The 20,437-nt window shown below is 42.3% G+C and overlaps 1 protein-coding gene across 1 annotated transcript in view; it reads right to left on the bottom strand.

Annotated features, from left to right (window-relative positions):
* Nucleotides 1-3,571: 3,571 nt before the first annotated feature.
* LOC139424681 (protein kinase C alpha type-like) overlaps nucleotides 3,572-20,437 on the bottom strand; it is a 214,009-nt gene continuing 197,143 nt past the window's right edge. Inside the window, exons 16-17 of the mRNA XM_071176753.1 lie at nucleotides 18,426-18,566; nucleotides 3,572-7,760 (exon numbers count right to left, since the gene is read on the bottom strand). Coding sequence (XP_071032854.1) covers nucleotides 7,590-7,760; nucleotides 18,426-18,566 — 312 coding nt within the window. The 3' untranslated portion in view covers nucleotides 3,572-7,589. The remainder of the gene's footprint in view (nucleotides 7,761-18,425; nucleotides 18,567-20,437) is intronic.

Below are 20,437 nucleotides of genomic sequence, written 5' to 3'. Positions count from 1 at the left end.
GGTGTGTATTATTTGATGTATATTGAAACATAGGGGCACCTGTAATGACACATATTGAAATAAAATCTCACCAACACAAGGTAAAACTGTAAACATAGTCTCCCTGTACTGACCTCATATTTGGCTCTGACCCAATAGCTCAAAACAAGAGATTATGTTTGTAGTGGCCTTGGGTTTCAATGGAGACTAGTATAGCCAGTACAGGGTTTAACAAGAAGTTAACCCTTCGCTCTAGAATCAGAAAAAAAAACTGGCATAGTTTCATGGGTTTTGTCCCCACACATTCAAAACAACAGGACAGTCATCTCAATATATGTCATGATTCGTTTCAATATCTGTCATGATTCATTTCAATATCTGTCATGATTCATTTCAATATCTGTCATGATTCATTTCAATATCTGTCATGATTCATCTCAATATCTATCATGATTCATTTCAATATCTGTCATGATTCATTTCAATATCTGTCATGATTCATTTCAATATCTGTCATGATTCATCTCAATATCTGTCATGATTCATTTCAACATCTATCATGATTCATTTCAAACAATTGCCCGTCCGAAAACAAACACAACAGGTGGGTGGGAAAGTATATCAACCCTACATACATCTCCTTCCTCAAACCTTCACCCTCCCCCTCACCAATTAACACACAGCACTTCCACTCACCAACTCCTCTCACTCAGAGCCCCAAGTCCAATTCCTAGAGGACACATCATTAATACATTGATAGAGGAACTCAAAATGGCGATTGATATCAGGGTCTGTGTTGTTGTTGTAGAGTTGGACCAGTTTTGGTGATTGGGAGTTTGGCTTGAAGAGGCTGCAGTTGGTGGAGGGTTAGTGCTAGGTAGGGAGCAGAGGTAGGAAGGGGGTCCGTGGCCCCCTCCCCCTCATACGGTGTGCAGGGAGACCAGGGAGGGGTGCACAAACTGGGGGTTGATGAAGGAGAAGCCTGAGAAGTCGGCTTGGTCGATGTTGGCGATGACCAGCTGGTCGGGGGGCGTGAGCTGGGGCTGGGTGCGCGTGAAGAACTTGTCGAAGTTCTCCGCCCCTTTGCCGCACTGCGAGAGAGGGATAGAAAGAGAGAGAGAGAGAGACAGAAAGAGAGGTTTTAAAATGGGAGGCGTAGGTGGCTGCAACTGTAGCATACGGAACACACAAAGGTCAGAAATACTGTACATGTGAAACTGGGCTTCATTATATATCCCTCCACCTCCATCGCCTGGTCTGCTAAACGAGAGAACGGGGGGGAAAGAGAACATTTTGCACCTGATACCGCTATTTCTACCCCTATTCTCCCCCTCCTGTTTCCATGCTAACATCACATGACATGCTCTACATCCCAGCCTGAGTCCCAAATTACACCCCATTCTCTTTCTTTCGACCAGAGCCCTATGGGCTCTAAAGTAGTGCACGATAGAGGGTGTAGGATGCCATTTAGGAGGAATCCCCAGTCACCTGGATTGTAATGTTTTTAATGCAATTGAATCCAATGGTTTAAAAAGTAATATTGGCGCGCAGCTGTGAAACACTAATCAGTACTGCACAAACAAGACGTTGGACAGAGTCGCAGAGGGAATTGAGGGAGATGTCAGGACCTCTACAGTCAAACACGTCTTAGCCACTTTTGACCTAGTAAACTGTTTTGATCGAGCTCCTCGTGTTGTTTGGATGTACAGTGGGGTCTGTAATTATTGACACACTTGATTAAGTGTGGCTCCGTTGGTGCAGTAGGGTTTGATTCCCACAGGGGACCAATATGAAAATGTATGCACTCATTACTGTTAGTTGTGCTGGGTAAGAGAGTCTGCTAAATGACTCCAATGTAAATGTAAAATAAAAATGAGCAATAACAACTGTGTTAAATAAATATGACCCCTACCGTTTTGAAAATAAAGTTTTTTCTCTGAGCAATTGTATCAGTATAAAATACTTTCCATTTTTATTTTGCGCATACAATAGTTGAATTATTTATTTTATATTGGAGTCATTTAGCAGATGCCCTTATCCAGAGTGACTGGGGAATACGTCTGCTTACGTATTTTGCGTGGCTGTTACATGACAGTATGGCAATACATCTGAATAAGAGCAGCTGCTCTAGCCCTACGGTATTACTGAAGAACATTAGGGCGACTGGGACGCAAATGGCACAAAATGGCCGCCAACACCAAAAATACCGCTGTGAGCACTGCGGTCAGTCGCGTCACACTTCTGACACCCTTTAAAGCGCCTCGCGCTGTGGCTTGAACTTGTGAAGGCCTCAATTCCACTTCGTGACACAGTGTGCCTTCTACAGTCGATACGTGAAGGCCTGTAGAGTTTGGAACACTTCTTTTCAAAGTATTAAGTACACAAACATTACAGTGAGCAATGTCATTACCTACCTACCTACCTCAGCTTAGTATAGTTTTTGTATTCTGTTTGTCTGACCTGGTTGCCAAAGGTGCAGGGGCCTTCCTGTGCCAGCGAGCTTGTAAATGAGAAAGCCAGCGGCTGACAAAAATACTTTGATTGTGCCGCAGCGTCCACAATGAAAAATTCAGCACCTCGTTTCCACGCTTCTTCTGAGCGCTTCGCGTGTTAAACTTTAATGTCCGTATGAACTCACCCCTGGTCCTCACATGTGATGGTAAGTCAGGCTCACTGAACCTTGGTTACGGTTCATCACGCTTTTCCAAATGGCAAGAGACACTTGGACGTCTGTTACGGAAGCTTCAGGAGATTGTGGACGTACTGTAAAACCTCTTCCATACATCTTAATCGCATGTGTTAATTCCCGCAAGGGATCATAAATCAGGAGGCTTCATTTTCACCAGACATTTATGAGAAATGCCATTGTGACTTTGTGTCCATATAACATTTAAAACTGGACCAACTGTCAGTGAAAGTTGTTTCCTGGTTGTAGTCTGTCCTCTTGCTGTTAGTGGAGATGCGTTGACAACCATAGAACCAGGTAAGGTCGTCTGACTTCTCCTCCTCACATCTGAAACCCCCATTTTCTGTGCCTTTTCATACTTTATTTGCTCAAATCAAATTTCCCAATGGTTTATATCAACTGCAAACTTCCTGTCCATGTCAGCAGTAGAGAGGAAACCGTGACAGCGATATTGGGGCTCTGCAGGAGATGCATCTCTTAAAATCAGACTAGAAAAACCAGTCCCATTTTGAGTGCAATCAGAACACTTGATGAATGTGAGTTGACAGCAACGTCACCTTTTTTTAAGAGTCTGTTATAAACTTTTTACAAGGCATTTATAAACTGTGTGTTCACCATATGAATCATTAGTGCTGTTTTTGCAATTTAAAGTGAGCGCCATTTGTACTTTAGAAACACTTTCAAAATGTTTGGAGTGACCAGTGTAATTTCAATGTGGGAGTAATGATTAGTAAATGGCGAGCAAACTTTTTGTAAATGCCTTATAAATGGTTTATTATGGACCGTAAAGTGTTCCCCAATACCTTTAAATAGAGCCATGGTCATTGCCAGGAATGGCTTTTTATAATGGTGGATTTTGATGAGTTGAGTTCATGTTTAAGTAAAAAAAGACAGCTTCCGAATAGCCATTTTTTATTTTTTATTTGCATTATCATACAGTAGGTACAAATTACACTATTGATTACAAGGTAAGTAGCTCAGACTCGCTTTCAAAGGGTTTTTGGGGAGAATGAACATAAACCATTTGCAAAATACAATATATTCTTTCTTTTACAAGTCTATGTAGATATCTAAATCATTATGTACAGGGACAGAAGAAGCGCTTGGTTTGGACATGAATCAACAGAGAATGGGGGAAGAGGCTGGCTGGTTCTCAGATGGCATCCTATTCCCTATATAGTGCACTACTTTTGACCAGGGCCTATGGACAAAAGTAGTGCAATATATAGGGAATAGGGTGCCATTTGGGACACACAACATAGGAGCTAAGGCAAAGGAAAATACAAAGCAGGATGTAAACGAAGGTGAAAAAGAACACATTTGGCCAATTCTTTCCCCAGTACGTTTTGGGAGGGTTGGAAGGGGCAAGAAGGGCAGGTAGGTGTCAGCCTGTAGAGGCGAGTTTCTCGGACGAAACTGCTTTCATGAACTGATTGGATCGTGAAGGAGAAGGGATGAGGGCTTTGTCAGTAAGGGAATGGATCGATTGCCCAGGCACTGAGGAAGGGGGGAGGAATGGAAGGATGGACAGAGGAGATGAGCTACCCAGACAGGGGTAACAGACCAAGGGTTTAACAGACCAATAGGATGAGGAACGGGGTTGTTCACCGATCAATTATTCACTCATCCACACACTCACTCATTTATTCACTCAACAACCACTCATTTATGGTTTCCTTCCTTCCCTCTCTCACACGCACATGTAAACACACACACTGACTGATAGGCACAGGGAGTTAAGGTAAGGGGTAAGCAGGCATGGAATCGCAGAAGGGTCATACTGCTGTCCGGCTATAGAGCATAAAGGTAAACTCCCACAGAGGTGTAGGCTGCTAACGTGACATAAAAAATAAAAAAAAACCTACAAGAAACGACTGCCGGATTGTCTGGCATCAGAACCACGTCGACATTATTTGAATTAGCAATCCCTTAGCTACATATTTTTAGCGAGAAGCACATGGGTCGGAAAGACGTTGTGAAATGTGGTGTTGGCACGCTCTCTTGGACTAACCACTAAGAGTCTACCAGGGAGAGACATCTGTATTGACAAGTCATCGGCATTGAAAAAAACATGTGTATTGACAACACATCGGTATTGATAAGATTTCGGTATTGACGGGTCATTGGTATGACTACAGCTAGTGCAACGCTGCTATTGTCGGGTTCTGGCTGTTTCAGGTTTGGCACAGTTACGAGGTTAGGAAAAGGTTTAGAGGAGCAAAAGTCGAGAGAATTGTATAAATCTAGCAACAGTTAGATGTTAAGATATGAATTGCTATGATGATAATTCCGCAAAACATTCCTGTATTACTTGAGCAGAATCTATAACCAAACAAAAAAACGACGACAATACAAATAATGTAAATTGTATTTTTTTTTTATACGAACAAACAATACTAACGATAAGAAGAAACAAAACCCCTTCATTGAGACACTAGAGAGCAAGTTGTCCCATCTGGTCTAGTACAGAGACGTGTTTAGGAGTTCCCCTAACCGCATATCTGTAGTCAGATTTGACCATAGCTTCCTAATTGTGAATGGCTAGGATTAGGGTAAGTTCAGCTGATCTTGGATCTGGTGTTTGGGCGGAGACTCCTTGCTATCCAACCAGGGGCCTGGTTACTGGTACTGAGTATCATGCAGCCTTTATATAATTTTTAAAATTGATTTGTAAATCCTCGCCAACAACATGCAGATACAAGAGCCAGGCACACATTCAGTCAACTCACTCATCGATCGCATTCAAGGACATCGGATATGTGCGACGGAGACGAGAGCAAACGGAAAACGTTTGATAATAACGGCAAAAAGTCGTCCAGATATTTCTCTCGGTTTTGCTAATCCCGACCGACTCGATTAAAAGACTTTGTCACCTAATTGTTAAAGTTGATATTTTGGGGTACTTTATTTTTTACATAGAAATATGTTAACCTATCTAACATAATAAAATCACATTCAGTTGTTGGTATAAAATCTGCGAGATACTATACTTTTTAATTTTTTTTAAATAGCTCATTAATATTTACAAAATAGTTAATACACTAGTATGTGTTACACTAAAATATTAATTAGAACTAATTGGGGGGGGGGGGGGGGGTGCATGACATCACATAAAAGCAGAAAAGGGAACTAAACGTTTTAATAACGTGATACTCTAGTCAACATGGTTAGAATGGCGTTATAGCCATGTAGAAGGGTATAAGCATGCAATATAATATTGCACGGTTCATTGAGTAAACAAACAATAACTCAACATCAATTTAAATTTAGTCGCTATCTCTCAAAAAAAAAAAAAGAGTTTTAGGTAATTTACTTCCTAAATCCTCAATAAATTTCCCTCGGGAACTTAACATTGAAGGACTTCTTCAGGTTAAAGAGAATCATGGCCATTGAGGGCCTTTTTGATAAGTGGGCAGAGTGACAACAAAGTCGGGACAGGAGGATAGTAAAAAGGCTGTCACAAAGTAGTGCTACCTGATCACCATTTGCTTTTGGAACGACCACCTTTATACTTCTGTTAACCTGTGATTTTTGTGTAGGTGTTGAAAGAAGATGGGACTGTTGCACTGCCTACTTCATCTAACCACAACTTCTACTGCGTTCTGCCTCAATGTCCACTCACAGTTGTAAACCTAATGACAAGATAACCATACAACCTGGAGTTCAAGGTTCAATATATCCCTGTGTTAATGTAACACGTGTGTACAGATGTATGGTCTTAATTTGAGCCAGTTTGCTACAGCAGGAAAATAATCCGTGTGGCTACAGGAAATGTGAGTTATTATGTGGATTATAATTAATAGCCTTTTTTTTTTTTAGGGGTTGATACATTTTTCGTAAGGGAAAAGAAACAAGTCTGAAATGTCTAAGTGGAAATTACAAACTTCAGAAGCCTTTTTAAACCTCAAACACATTACACATTTTAGTTTGCAATGCAGGAAAGTTTTCCTGCAATGGGGTGATCAAATTAAGATCCTACATCTGTATGTGCGTGTTATTGTTAGTGTGTCATGATATTCGTACTGGGTGTGTATTATTTGATGTATATTGAAACATAGGGGCACCTGTAATGACACATATTGAAATAAAATCTCACCAACACAAGGTAAAACTGTAAACATAGTCTCCCTGTACTGACCTCATATTTGGCTCTGACCCAATAGCTCAAAACAAGAGATTATGTTTGTAGTGGCCTTGGGTTTCAATGGAGACTAGTATAGCCAGTACAGGGTTTAACAAGAAGTTAACCCTTCGCTCTAGAATCAGAAAAAAAAACTGGCATAGTTTCATGGGTTTTGTCCCCACACATTCAAAACAACAGGACAGTCATCTCAATATATGTCATGATTCGTTTCAATATCTGTCATGATTCATTTCAATATCTGTCATGATTCATTTCAATATCTGTCATGATTCATTTCAATATCTGTCATGATTCATCTCAATATCTATCATGATTCATTTCAATATCTGTCATGATTCATTTCAATATCTGTCATGATTCATTTCAATATCTGTCATGATTCATCTCAATATCTGTCATGATTCATTTCAACATCTATCATGATTCATTTCAAACAATTGCCCGTCCGAAAACAAACACAACAGGTGGGTGGGAAAGTATATCAACCCTACATACATCTCCTTCCTCAAACCTTCACCCTCCCCCTCACCAATTAACACACAGCACTTCCACTCACCAACTCCTCTCACTCAGAGCCCCAAGTCCAATTCCTAGAGGACACATCATTAATACATTGATAGAGGAACTCAAAATGGCGATTGATATCAGGGTCTGTGTTGTTGTTGTAGAGTTGGACCAGTTTTGGTGATTGGGAGTTTGGCTTGAAGAGGCTGCAGTTGGTGGAGGGTTAGTGCTAGGTAGGGAGCAGAGGTAGGAAGGGGGTCCGTGGCCCCCTCCCCCTCATACGGTGTGCAGGGAGACCAGGGAGGGGTGCACAAACTGGGGGTTGATGAAGGAGAAGCCTGAGAAGTCGGCTTGGTCGATGTTGGCGATGACCAGCTGGTCGGGGGGCGTGAGCTGGGGCTGGGTGCGCGTGAAGAACTTGTCGAAGTTCTCCGCCCCTTTGCCGCACTGCGAGAGAGGGATAGAAAGAGAGAGAGAGAGAGACAGAAAGAGAGGTTTTAAAATGGGAGGCGTAGGTGGCTGCAACTGTAGCATACGGAACACACAAAGGTCAGAAATACTGTACATGTGAAACTGGGCTTCATTATATATCCCTCCACCTCCATCGCCTGGTCTGCTAAACGAGAGAACGGGGGGGAAAGAGAACATTTTGCACCTGATACCGCTATTTCTACCCCTATTCTCCCCCTCCTGTTTCCATGCTAACATCACATGACATGCTCTACATCCCAGCCTGAGTCCCAAATTACACCCCATTCTCTTTCTTTCGACCAGAGCCCTATGGGCTCTAAAGTAGTGCACGATAGAGGGTGTAGGATGCCATTTGGGAGGAATCCCCAGTCACCTGGATTGTAATGTTTTTAATGCAATTGAATCCAATGGTTTAAAAAGTAATATTGGCGCGCAGCTGTGAAACACTAATCAGTACTGCACAAACAAGACGTTGGACAGAGTCGCAGAGGGAATTGAGGGAGATGTCAGGACCTCTACAGTCAAACACGTCTTAGCCACTTTTGACCTAGTAAACTGTTTTGATCGAGCTCCTCGTGTTGTTTGGATGTACAGTGGGGTCTGTAATTATTGACACACTTGATTAAGTGTGGCTCCGTTGGTGCAGTAGGGTTTGATTCCCACAGGGGACCAATATGAAAATGTATGCACTCATTACTGTTAGTTGTGCTGGGTAAGAGAGTCTGCTAAATGACTCCAATGTAAATGTAAAATAAAAATGAGCAATAACAACTGTGTTAAATAAATATGACCCCTACCGTTTTGAAAATAAAGTTTTTTCTCTGAGCAATTGTATCAGTATAAAATACTTTCCATTTTTATTTTGCGCATACAATAGTTGAATTATTTATTTTATATTGGAGTCATTTAGCAGATGCCCTTATCCAGAGTGACTGGGGAATACGTCTGCTTACGTATTTTGCGTGGCTGTTACATGACAGTATGGCAATACATCTGAATAAGAGCAGCTGCTCTAGCCCTACGGTATTACTGAAGAACATTAGGGCGACTGGGACGCAAATGGCACAAAATGGCCGCCAACACCAAAAATACCGCTGTGAGCACTGCGGTCAGTCGCGTCACACTTCTGACACCCTTTAAAGCGCCTCGCGCTGTGGCTTGAACTTGTGAAGGCCTCAATTCCACTTCGTGACACAGTGTGCCTTCTACAGTCGATACGTGAAGGCCTGTAGAGTTTGGAACACTTCTTTTCAAAGTATTAAGTACACAAACATTACAGTGAGCAATGTCATTACCTACCTACCTACCTCAGCTTAGTATAGTTTTTGTATTCTGTTTGTCTGACCTGGTTGCCAAAGGTGCAGGGGCCTTCCTGTGCCAGCGAGCTTGTAAATGAGAAAGCCAGCGGCTGACAAAAATACTTTGATTGTGCCGCAGCGTCCACAATGAAAAATTCAGCACCTCGTTTCCACGCTTCTTCTGAGCGCTTCGCGTGTTAAACTTTAATGTCCGTATGAACTCACCCCTGGTCCTCACATGTGATGGTAAGTCAGGCTCACTGAACCTTGGTTACGGTTCATCACGCTTTTCCAAATGGCAAGAGACACTTGGACGTCTGTTACGGAAGCTTCAGGAGATTGTGGACGTACTGTAAAACCTCTTCCATACATCTTAATCGCATGTGTTAATTCCCGCAAGGGATCATAAATCAGGAGGCTTCATTTTCACCAGACATTTATGAGAAATGCCATTGTGACTTTGTGTCCATATAACATTTAAAACTGGACCAACTGTCAGTGAAAGTTGTTTCCTGGTTGTAGTCTGTCCTCTTGCTGTTAGTGGAGATGCGTTGACAACCATAGAACCAGGTAAGGTCGTCTGACTTCTCCTCCTCACATCTGAAACCCCCATTTTCTGTGCCTTTTCATACTTTATTTGCTCAAATCAAATTTCCCAATGGTTTATATCAACTGCAAACTTCCTGTCCATGTCAGCAGTAGAGAGGAAACCGTGACAGCGATATTGGGGCTCTGCAGGAGATGCATCTCTTAAAATCAGACTAGAAAAACCAGTCCCATTTTGAGTGCAATCAGAACACTTGATGAATGTGAGTTGACAGCAACGTCACCTTTTTTTAAGAGTCTGTTATAAACTTTTTACAAGGCATTTATAAACTGTGTGTTCACCATATGAATCATTAGTGCTGTTTTTGCAATTTAAAGTGAGCGCCATTTGTACTTTAGAAACACTTTCAAAATGTTTGGAGTGACCAGTGTAATTTCAATGTGGGAGTAATGATTAGTAAATGGCGAGCAAACTTTTTGTAAATGCCTTATAAATGGTTTATTATGGACCGTAAAGTGTTCCCCAATACCTTTAAATAGAGCCATGGTCATTGCCAGGAATGGCTTTTTATAATGGTGGATTTTGATGAGTTGAGTTCATGTTTAAGTAAAAAAAGACAGCTTCCGAATAGCCATTTTTTTTATTTTATTTGCATTATCATACAGTAGGTACAAATTACACTATTGATTACAAGGTAAGTAGCTCAGACTCGCTTTCAAAGGGTTTTTGGGGAGAATGAACATAAACCATTTGCAAAATACAATATATTCTTTCTTTTACAAGTCTATGTAGATATCTAAATCATTATGTACAGGGACAGAAGAAGCGCTTGGTTTGGACATGAATCAACAGAGAATGGGGGAAGAGGCTGGCTGGTTCTCAGATGGCATCCTATTCCCTATATAGTGCACTACTTTTGACCAGGGCCTATGGACAAAAGTAGTGCAATATATAGGGAATAGGGTGCCATTTGGGACACACAACATAGGAGCTAAGGCAAAGGAAAATACAAAGCAGGATGTAAACGAAGGTGAAAAAGAACATATTTGGCCAATACTTTCCCCAGTACGTTTTGGGAGGGTAGGAAGGGGCAAGAAGGGCAGGTAGGTGTCAGCCTGTAGAGGCGAGTTTCTCGGACGAAACTGCTTTCATGAACTGATTGGATCGTGAAGGAGAAGGGATGAGGGCTTTGTCAGTAAGGGAATGGATCGATTGCCCAGGCACTGAGGAAGGGGGGAGGAATGGAAGGATGGACAGAGGAGATGAGCTACCCAGACAGGGGGGGTTTAACGGACCAATAGGATGAGGAACGGGGTTGTTCACCGATCAATTATTCACTCATCCACACACTCACTCATTTATTCACTCAACAACCACTCATTTATGGTTTCCTTCCTTCCCTCTCTCACACGCACATGTAAACACACACACTGACTGATAGGCACAGGGAGTTAAGGTAAGGGGTAAGCAGGCATGGAATCGCAGAAGGGTCATACTGCTGTCCGGCTATAGAGCATAAAGGTAAACTCCCACAGAGGTGTAGGCTGCTAACGTGACATAAAAAATAAAAAAAAACCTACAAGAAACGACTGCCGGATAGCAGATACGTGAAGGCCTGTAGAGTTTGGAACACTTCTTTTCAAAGGCAATCTTCCCCCCCAAAATGGTGGTTTATTTTGGAGGATCCTGGTGCGTAGGTTGCAGTGATTCCCTCTTGGGTTGGGGTCTTAAGAGTCTAAGGATTGTCACCAGTACCTTGGGCAATTGGGTAAATTCAAATAGATAACAGTTCGAAACGCTTTAGGACCATTACATTACTAAGGATACAGTCAACACATAAAATGACAATGGTAAATCTATAATAAGACACCAAAGTTCACAGGGGCATTACAGAGAGCACAGGCAGTGGGGACCGGGGAATTAAAGAATTATCCTCGAACTGCACAGTGTGGCTCTGTTGTTTACACCAGAAACCCTGCTGCACCTCTTCTTGCTCTGTCCTCATCAGTTATTCCACCTACACTGTGTGTGTGTGTGTGTTTGTTCCACTTAATGGGCTTTAAACCTCCCCAGGGACCTGGCAGGGAATATCCCTCCCTCTCTATATCTCTCTCTCTGTACAGTAAGCCGACATGGGAAAAGGATATGGGTTGATTCACATTACTTAGCCGAGACAAGCAGATGGAAGCTGTACTGTGCTGGCCCGTTGCGCACCTGTAGCAGGGTTGGTTATGCTTCCTCTTGCTACCGCAGAAATATTTATTTGGATGTTTATGTGTTCAGATCGGTTAGTTGAATTTACATGTCAATAAGGTGCAACGCCATTGGCCACCCTTGCAGATAGGGGAAGATTGGTGATATATTGACTCTAAATCTACATCAATCCCTGATTAGGACACCTCAGAAATACACCCAACATAGTTGCCGGAATCCATGCCAGAAAGGACCATGTGAAAGGTACAGATCTGAACCAGTTTGGTAACGTTTGGGTGGGCATGATAGTGTTTTTTTTTATCATGGAAAGCCCGTGTCTGCATGTGGAAGTTCTTTCTCCAGAGTGGAATTCACTATGGATTCCCTATGGAGGCCTACATTGTTGTACAGCTGTGTGTGTTCCACCGTGGTTGGAAAACCTCCATTGATTGGGTCGGTGTGGTCGTCTACACGGCACGTCGGTAGTGATTCGAAGGGGAAAAGTCCCGTTGTCCTATATTCATAGTTGTGTGGTGTATGTGTGTGTCCGTGCGTGTGCGCAGTGGGCCTGGGGCCTCCGCCTGTCCTCCTGTGTCCTCCTTGACTCCTACGCTGACTGACAAGTGACACCAGCCACCCACTGTCACTCTGTGTCAAGACGCAGTAGGAGGGAGAAGAGGAGAGATAGCAACAACACACATCAACATAGAAGAGAGAAAGCACATAGTGATATGGCCACATTTGTGGCGCAAAAGAGCACAGATCTCCCTATAATGCATATTGTTGAAGAAAAGCCACAAATTCATTCACGCCACAACAGATTATGATGAGGTTTATGGGATTTGTGTCCACAAAAGAGATGGATGAAAGGAATACCGCACAAATCCCTTCCGTCACCATCTATCAGTCTCCTCGAATACTGTAGTAGTCGAGCGTAGTGGTGCCTGCATCACTATGCAAATAGCCATTTGTCTTGTTTGAACAGTGGCCAGTCAGTCACACAGATAGACAGAGATCTCATATCGATCGAGACGAACAATCTCCCACATTTTTCCCCCAAATGAAAAAAAAAACACATCTTCCACTAAAAAGCAATATATTTCTGCCCCAACCTCTTATCACCTCCTCTCCTCTTTTAAATCCTCCCCCTTTGTCTCTGAGACCTAAACCCCCCCCCCCCATATGCAAATGTGTCTCTGGTCAATTAAACTTAAATTCAATTCATTCATGAAGTCAAGTGCAATTCCAGCTTACTTTCTGGATGACTGACTGTCGACTCCAATGAAATTGACTCAAACCTGCCGCAGCTTCATTTCCGCTGTGTTTAACGTCTGTTACAATGTCCACTCATTGTACACGTTACGCTGTGCTACTCTTAAATGACAGATGGCAATGCTCGCAAACTGCTGTTTGACCTACTTCGGGTCTTTCTCCGTGTCACACACACAGACATTAAAGGAACTCTATTTAGTATGATACATGGCTGTGTCTGTCTCTATTCAAATACTTGCTGAGGTCTCTCTCTCTCTCTCTCTCTCACCTCTCTTTCTCTCTCTCCAATCCGCTCTTAATACAGAACGACCTACAGCCTCTCGCTGTTGTTCTGATGATCTTCTTACAGCGCCTTCAGAAAGTATTCATACCCCTCAACTTAATCCACATTTTGTGTTACAGCCTGAATTCAACATGGATGAAATATATATATATATTTTTACCCATCTACACACAATACCCCAATAGAAGTTTTGTCAACTGTATTGAAAATTATATATAGAAATATCATTTGCATAAGTATTCACACCTCTGAGTCACTACTTTGTCGAAGCACCTTTGTCAGCAAGTACATATGTGAGTCTTTCTAGGTAAATCTCTATGAGCTTTCCACGCGTGGATTGTGCAACATTTGCACATTATTTTTTTCCAAAATTCTTCAAGCTCTGTAACATCGGTTGGTTATCATTGCTAGACAACCATTTTCAAGGTGATTTAAGTCAAAACTGTAACTCGGCCACTCAGGAACATTCACTGTCTTCTTGGTAAGCAAATCCAGTGTTTATATGGCCTTTCAGGTTATTGTTTCAGGTATTTTGACCTCCTGAAAGGTGAATTCATCTCCCAGTGTCTGGTGGAAAGCAGACAACCAGGTTAACCTCTAGGATTTTGCCTGTGCTTAGCTCCATTATTTTTATTTTATCCTGAAAAACTCCCCAGACTTAACGATAACAAGCATACCCATAACATGATGCAGTCACCACTATGCGTGACATTTTTGAGAGTGGTACTCAGTAATGGCTTTGCCAAAACATTTTCAGTATTGCTTTAGTACCTTGATGCAAACAGGATGCATGTTTAAGAATATGTTTTATTCTGTACAGGCTTCCTTCTTTTCACTCTGTCAATTATGTTAGTATTGTGCAGTAACTACAATGTTGTTGATCCATCCTCAGTTTTCTCCTATCACATGTAACTGTTTTAAAAAGTCACCATTGGCCTCATGCTGAAATCTCTAAATGGTTTTCTTCCTCTCGGGCAACTGAGTTAGGAAGGACACCTGTATCTTTGTGGATGTATTGATACACCATCCAAAGTGTAATTAATAACTTCACCATGCTCAAAGGGATATTCAATGTCAACTTTTTTAAACCTATCTAGCAATACGTGCCCTTCTTTGCAAGGCATTGGAAAACCTCCCTGGTCTTTGTGGTTGAATCAGTGTTTGAAATTCACTGCTCGACTGAGGGATCCTAAAGATAAATGTATGTGTGGGGTAAAGAGACGAGGTAGTCATTATTGCACACAGGGTGAGTCCATGCAACTTGTTAATGAACATTTTACTCCTGAACTTATTTAGGCTTGCCTTAACAAATACATATTGACTCAAGACATTTCAGCTATTCATTTTTAATTACTTGGTAAAAATGTCAATAAACACAACTCCATTATGACATTCTGGGACATTGTGTGTAGACCAGTGACAGAACATCTAAATTGAATCCATTTTAAATTCAGGCTGTAACACAGCAAAATGTGGAAACGGTCAATGGGTGTGAACACTTGAAGGCATCTTCTTTGGTCAACAACACTTAAAACACTACAGTTGTAACACCAAGATACACCTGGTATATCCTTGTGAACTGCGGATACCTCTCGTTTCATCCATCCTTTAAAATCAGTCCGACTATAGTAATATCCAAAAATTGTTCTTTAGTCATCAGACAACATTATTATGTTTCTTTCTCACATGAATCTGGATGGAAAATCCAAAAAGAACACAGAAAATTACCATCACTAAAAACAGGCCAGGACAAGTGGACGTGCTTTATCCAATAACACGACTTCCCTGCCTACAAAATCTACTGTGACTCAGACAGTCCAAAATGTAGATTGGTGTGTTTGTGCCGACAGTATTTTTCATGTGTTTTATATGTGTGCCTGGCTTTATGTTCCAATCCAACACTTCCTCAATATGACTACCGTGAAAAGGAATTAAAACGCAGTCCCTCAAATAGCCGTCTAACCCTTTTGATACCCGGGCAACGGCACAAATTTAAATAAAACAAACGTCTGTTTTAAATAAACGCTGGCTCCAAATTAATTATTGACCAGGTTACCATTAATTGTTTGACTTGTTACATTAAATGATGTATCCAGTAAGAAACTGCTAACCATTGACTGCTAACAGCTGAGAACTGCTAGCTAGCTGACAAGCAGAAAAACAGTCACAACTTCGGGAGTACAAACCCCTAGAAATCGTCAGATCGCTCTCTAGTGGCAAGTGAGAACTGCCGAAAATGCACAGTTAATAGGAGAATAATTCTGTCAAGGAATTTTTTTGAAATTATTATATTTTTTTTTAGAGGCATACTAAGACAAAATGAACATGACGCCATGTGTAAATCACAACACATTAGTGTAGGAAATGAAAACATTTATTAGAATGCTGGAATTAAACAATGAACTATGCAAATGAGCAAAAGCTGTGCTCATTAAGGAAATAAGACACCTGGCTCAAATAGAAGTTTGTCTCCAATAAGCGCCTGTTGTGTTCAGTGATTTAAGCAAATAAACACCCGGGCTATTAATTGAAGTTTTACGGTAAGCTCCCTGACCACAGTGATTCCATCACCATTAATCAGCAAGTCTCACATCCTTCCACTTTGACCCACTTCCATCTCTACAAACTTAAACCACATATCCAGTGGTTCTTTAAATACGAGTCTAGATAAACTATATCTATAAATAGCTACTGTGGCAGGTGTTCTTGTTATTCTCCCCTGCGTTCTATCTGTCCTGCTCTGTTTCCGATAGATAGATAAACCCTCTAGTGTTCATAATCTGGGTCTCGCAGTACCTGGCTATTAAATGGCAATCTCCCAGCTGTCAGAACAGGCATGAAGTGTGATTGAGGAGGACAGGATGAGAGGGGGATGAGGATGAGAGGACGAAAGGAGAAGAGGATTAGAGAGACAGAGGAAAAAGGGCAGAGCACGCCCCCATTCTCATCGACGGGGCTACAGTGGAGCAGGTTGAGAGCTTCAAGTTCCTTGGAGTCTACATCACTGAGAAACTAACATGGTCCAAGCACACCAAGACAGTCGTGAAGAGGGCACAACAAAACTTATTCCCCCTCAGGAGAATGAAAAGATTTGGCATGGGTCCTCAGATCCTCAAAAGGTTCTACAGCTGCATCATTGAGAACATCCCGACTGGTTGCATCACTGTCTGGTATAACAACTGCTCGGCCTCCGTCCGCAAGGCACTACAGAGGGTAGGTAGTACATTACCGGGGCCAAGCTTCCTGCCATCCAGGTCCTCTATACCAGGTGGTGTCAGAGGAAGGCCCTAAAAATAGTCAAAAACTCCAGCTACCCTAGTCATATACTGTTCTCTCTGCTAACGCACGACAAGCGGTACCGGAGCGCCAAGTCTAGGTCCAAGAGGCTTCTAAACAGCTTCTACCCCCAAGCCATAAGACTACTGAACATCTAATCAAATGGCTACCCAGACTATTTGCACCCCCCCCCCCCCCCCCCCCCCCCCCTCCTTTACACCGCTGCTACTCTCGGTTGTTATCATCTATACATAGTCACTTTACTAACTCTATCTACATGTACATATTGCCTCAACTAACCAGTGCCCCCGCACACTGACTCTGTACCGGTACCCCCCTGTATATAGTCTCGCTATTGTTATTTTACTGCTGCTCTTTAACTACCTGTTACTTTTATTTCTTATTCTTATCCGTATTTTTTAAAACTGCATTGTTGGTTAGGGGCTCGTAAGTAACAATTTCATCTACCCACATACTCATACTGGAGTCCACACACAAATTGAATCCAGCGCGAGACTACAGGGACAGTGGGAGGCCAGTATTCACCTTGTGAGAAGCACTGGAGACCTCTGGGGTTTGGAACAGAAGTGCAATGCATATTTAAAAGGAAGATAGACAATGAAGACACGCACACAGCTGAACGTGCACACCGAATGACCTACTTCATCCCTTTCACCTACTTCACTTTCATAATAAAGTATGTGTGTGTGTGTGTGTGTGTGTGTACACACAGGGATTCAAAAACACTCCCTGACTTCGTATGACAGCGAGGCCGCTCATATCGTGTAAACGCACACATACACACACACACACACACACGCACTTTATTATGAAAAAGTGTGTTATTACACACTCTGTTGCTCCACTATGTAACCACTGCTTTGTAATTACACATTTGTGTGTGTGTGTGTGTGTAAATGTTTGTCTCTGGGGAATATTCTCATTGCTGGGAGATTTAAGCACATACTATGTGCTATACTTACATTGTAGTACTGCTTGAAATATATACATACAATATGAAAACATGAGGTTAAATGAGGAATTATTGTGGTATACATGTGAGTAAAATGAGTAGTATTGTTGTACTGTATTGTAGCCAATGCAGAGGCTTTGTCGTTAGAAAAGGTTGTCTTTGGTTCAGTGCGACGACTGAGAGACGATAGCCGCTGGGGCTTTGCCATGCTAAACAAATGGTGCTGGACCGGACTGGACTGTAACCTGTGAGAGTTGCCAAACAGACTCCATTCAGATGCAGCCCAATCTGATCTGACAACAGACCAGATGGGAGTGTGCCTTGGCTCTACTATGGTGACAGACGGCCGCAGGACATTCACAGGTGTGTGTGTGTTTGTGTGTGCGTCTATTGTACACGCTTGCATAGTGTGTGTGTGTGTGTGTGTGTGTGTAAGTATGTATGTGTACACATAAATGTGTGCATGTGTGTGTGAGTGGGTGTTGTTACTCATCCGAATGCGAAACTGAGATCGCATCGGATAGTAAGCAACCAAATAGGACACACACACTCCTCAGTGGAGTATATGTCCACTGTGTGTGAAAACGGGCCAAACATACCAATGAACAGGGGATGTGACTCACTGTGCCACTGAAAGAACACAAAGCTACGACTGCGCCACCATTTCAATCATTTTGCATTAAAGAAGAAATATAGATGACGACAGCAAACCGCATGCACAATGTACATTTATTTTAAACCTCATTTTAATCAGACATGGGTACTGTAGGTTGTGTGTATGTGTGTGTGTGTGACTCACCCCTTTGGGCTTGAAGGGGGGCTGGATCTCGCGGTTCTGGAGGCGTTCCCAGTCGATGCGTCTGAAGAAGGCGTGCTCCTGGATGTCCCTCTCTCCCTCGGAGCCGCAGCCCAGACGCTTCGACGGGTGTTTGGTCATCAGCTGGGAGGGAAAAGCAGGGAAGGGCCATAGAGTTAGAACAGCTAGAATGGCAATTCTACAGATAAACATGTCACTATTCTGTCAATCAGGAAAGGGCCATAGAGATAGATCTAGATCTAAATTCCACTATGAGGTCATCAGCAAGCGGAGGCTGGCGTGGACAGACTAGAAATGGAACGATAGATAGCCATAGAAATCGAAAGACTAAATAGATTCTATATTCTACTATTTGCTCATTGGCTGAGGTTGGGAAAAGAAGAAGGGAGGAATGGGAACATGAGTCATGAGTTTAGTGGAGACCATTGAATTTAGGGTCGTCTATAGTCAATATGGGGGCAGTTATTTTCTACGCGACCTCTTTTTGTTCTCTCAATCTTATTCTCTCTTTTTTTCTGGGTCAGTAGGGAGCCAAACAGATGGGGGTTGTTAAAAAGGGATACAATCGTCCTCTCTCCTAGATGTAATGTGTTATGGTTGTCACTTACAATCGCACAGCAGGAGGCGACGTGGGGGCGCTCTATGTAGAAAAAACCCGACATTGAAAAACCATCAAACAAACATATTTCCTTGCTGAACTAGAGCAGTAACCACACTCAAACAACATCACGACAAATGTCAATAATGACAGCCACTCTTTGTGGGTTGGATTCACACTGGGGCCAGCCGTACAGAAATGTGTGAACGCACTGCTGTAAGTTGTTTTGGATAAAAGCATCTGCTAAAAAGGCATATATTATATATTATAAAAGAAGAAAACAGTAGTGTACATTTTGTACAGCACATTGTAGAATAATAGTGAAGACATCAAAACTATGAAATAATACATATGGAATCATGTGGTAACCAAAAAATGGTTATTTTTATTTGTTATATTTCAGATTCTTCAGATAGCCACCCTTTGCCTTGATGACAGCTTTGCAGACTCTTGGCATTCTCTCAACCAGCTTTCCCTGGAATGCTTTTCCAACAGTCTTGAAGGAGTTCCCACATATGCTGAGAACTTGTTGGCTACTTTTCCTTCACTCTGCGGTCCAACTCATCCCAAATCATCTCAATTGGGTTGAGGTCAGGTGATTGTGGAGGCCAGGTCATCTGATGCAGCACTCCATCACTCTCCTTCTTGGTCAAATAGCCCTTACACAGCCTGGAGGTGTTGGGTCATTGTCCTGTTGAAAAATAAATAATAGTCCCACTAAGCGCAAACCAGATGGGATGACGTATCGCTGCATAATGCTGTGGTAGCCATGCTAGTTAAGTGTACCTTGAATTTTAAATAAATCACAGACAGTGTCACTAGAAAAGCACTCCCACACCATCACACCTCCTCTTCCATGCTTCCGTTTGGGAACCACACATGCGGAGATCATCCGTTCACCAACTCTGTGTCTCACAAAGACACAGCGATGGGAAGCAAAAATCTCAAATTTGGACTCATCAGACCAAAGGACAGATTTCCACAGGTCTAATGTCCATTGCACGTGTTGCTTGGCCCAAGGAAGTATTTTCTTATTATTTGTGTCCTTTAGTAGAAATTTGACCACGAAGGCCTGATTCACACGGTCTCCTCTGAACAGCTGATGTTGAGATGTGTCTGTTACTTGAACTCTGTGAAGCATTTATTTGGGCTGCAATTTCTGAGGCTGGTAACTCTAATGAACTTATCCTCTGCAGAAGAGGTAACTCTGGGTCTTCCTTTCCTGTGGCGGTCCTCATGAGAGCCAGTTTCATCATAGTACTTGATGGTTTATCCGACTGCACTTGAAGAAACTTTCAAAGTTCTTGACATTTTCTGGATTGACTGACCTTCATGTTTTAAAGTAATGATGGACTGTCGTTTCTCTTTGCTTATTTGAGCTGTTCTTGCCATAATA

Source organism: Oncorhynchus clarkii, chromosome 13 (genome assembly GCF_045791955.1).
Source record: "Oncorhynchus clarkii lewisi isolate Uvic-CL-2024 chromosome 13, UVic_Ocla_1.0, whole genome shotgun sequence".
In the NCBI taxonomy this organism is placed as follows: Eukaryota; Metazoa; Chordata; class Actinopteri; order Salmoniformes; family Salmonidae; genus Oncorhynchus; species Oncorhynchus clarkii.
This window is presented reverse-complemented; position numbering and strand designations above follow the sequence as displayed.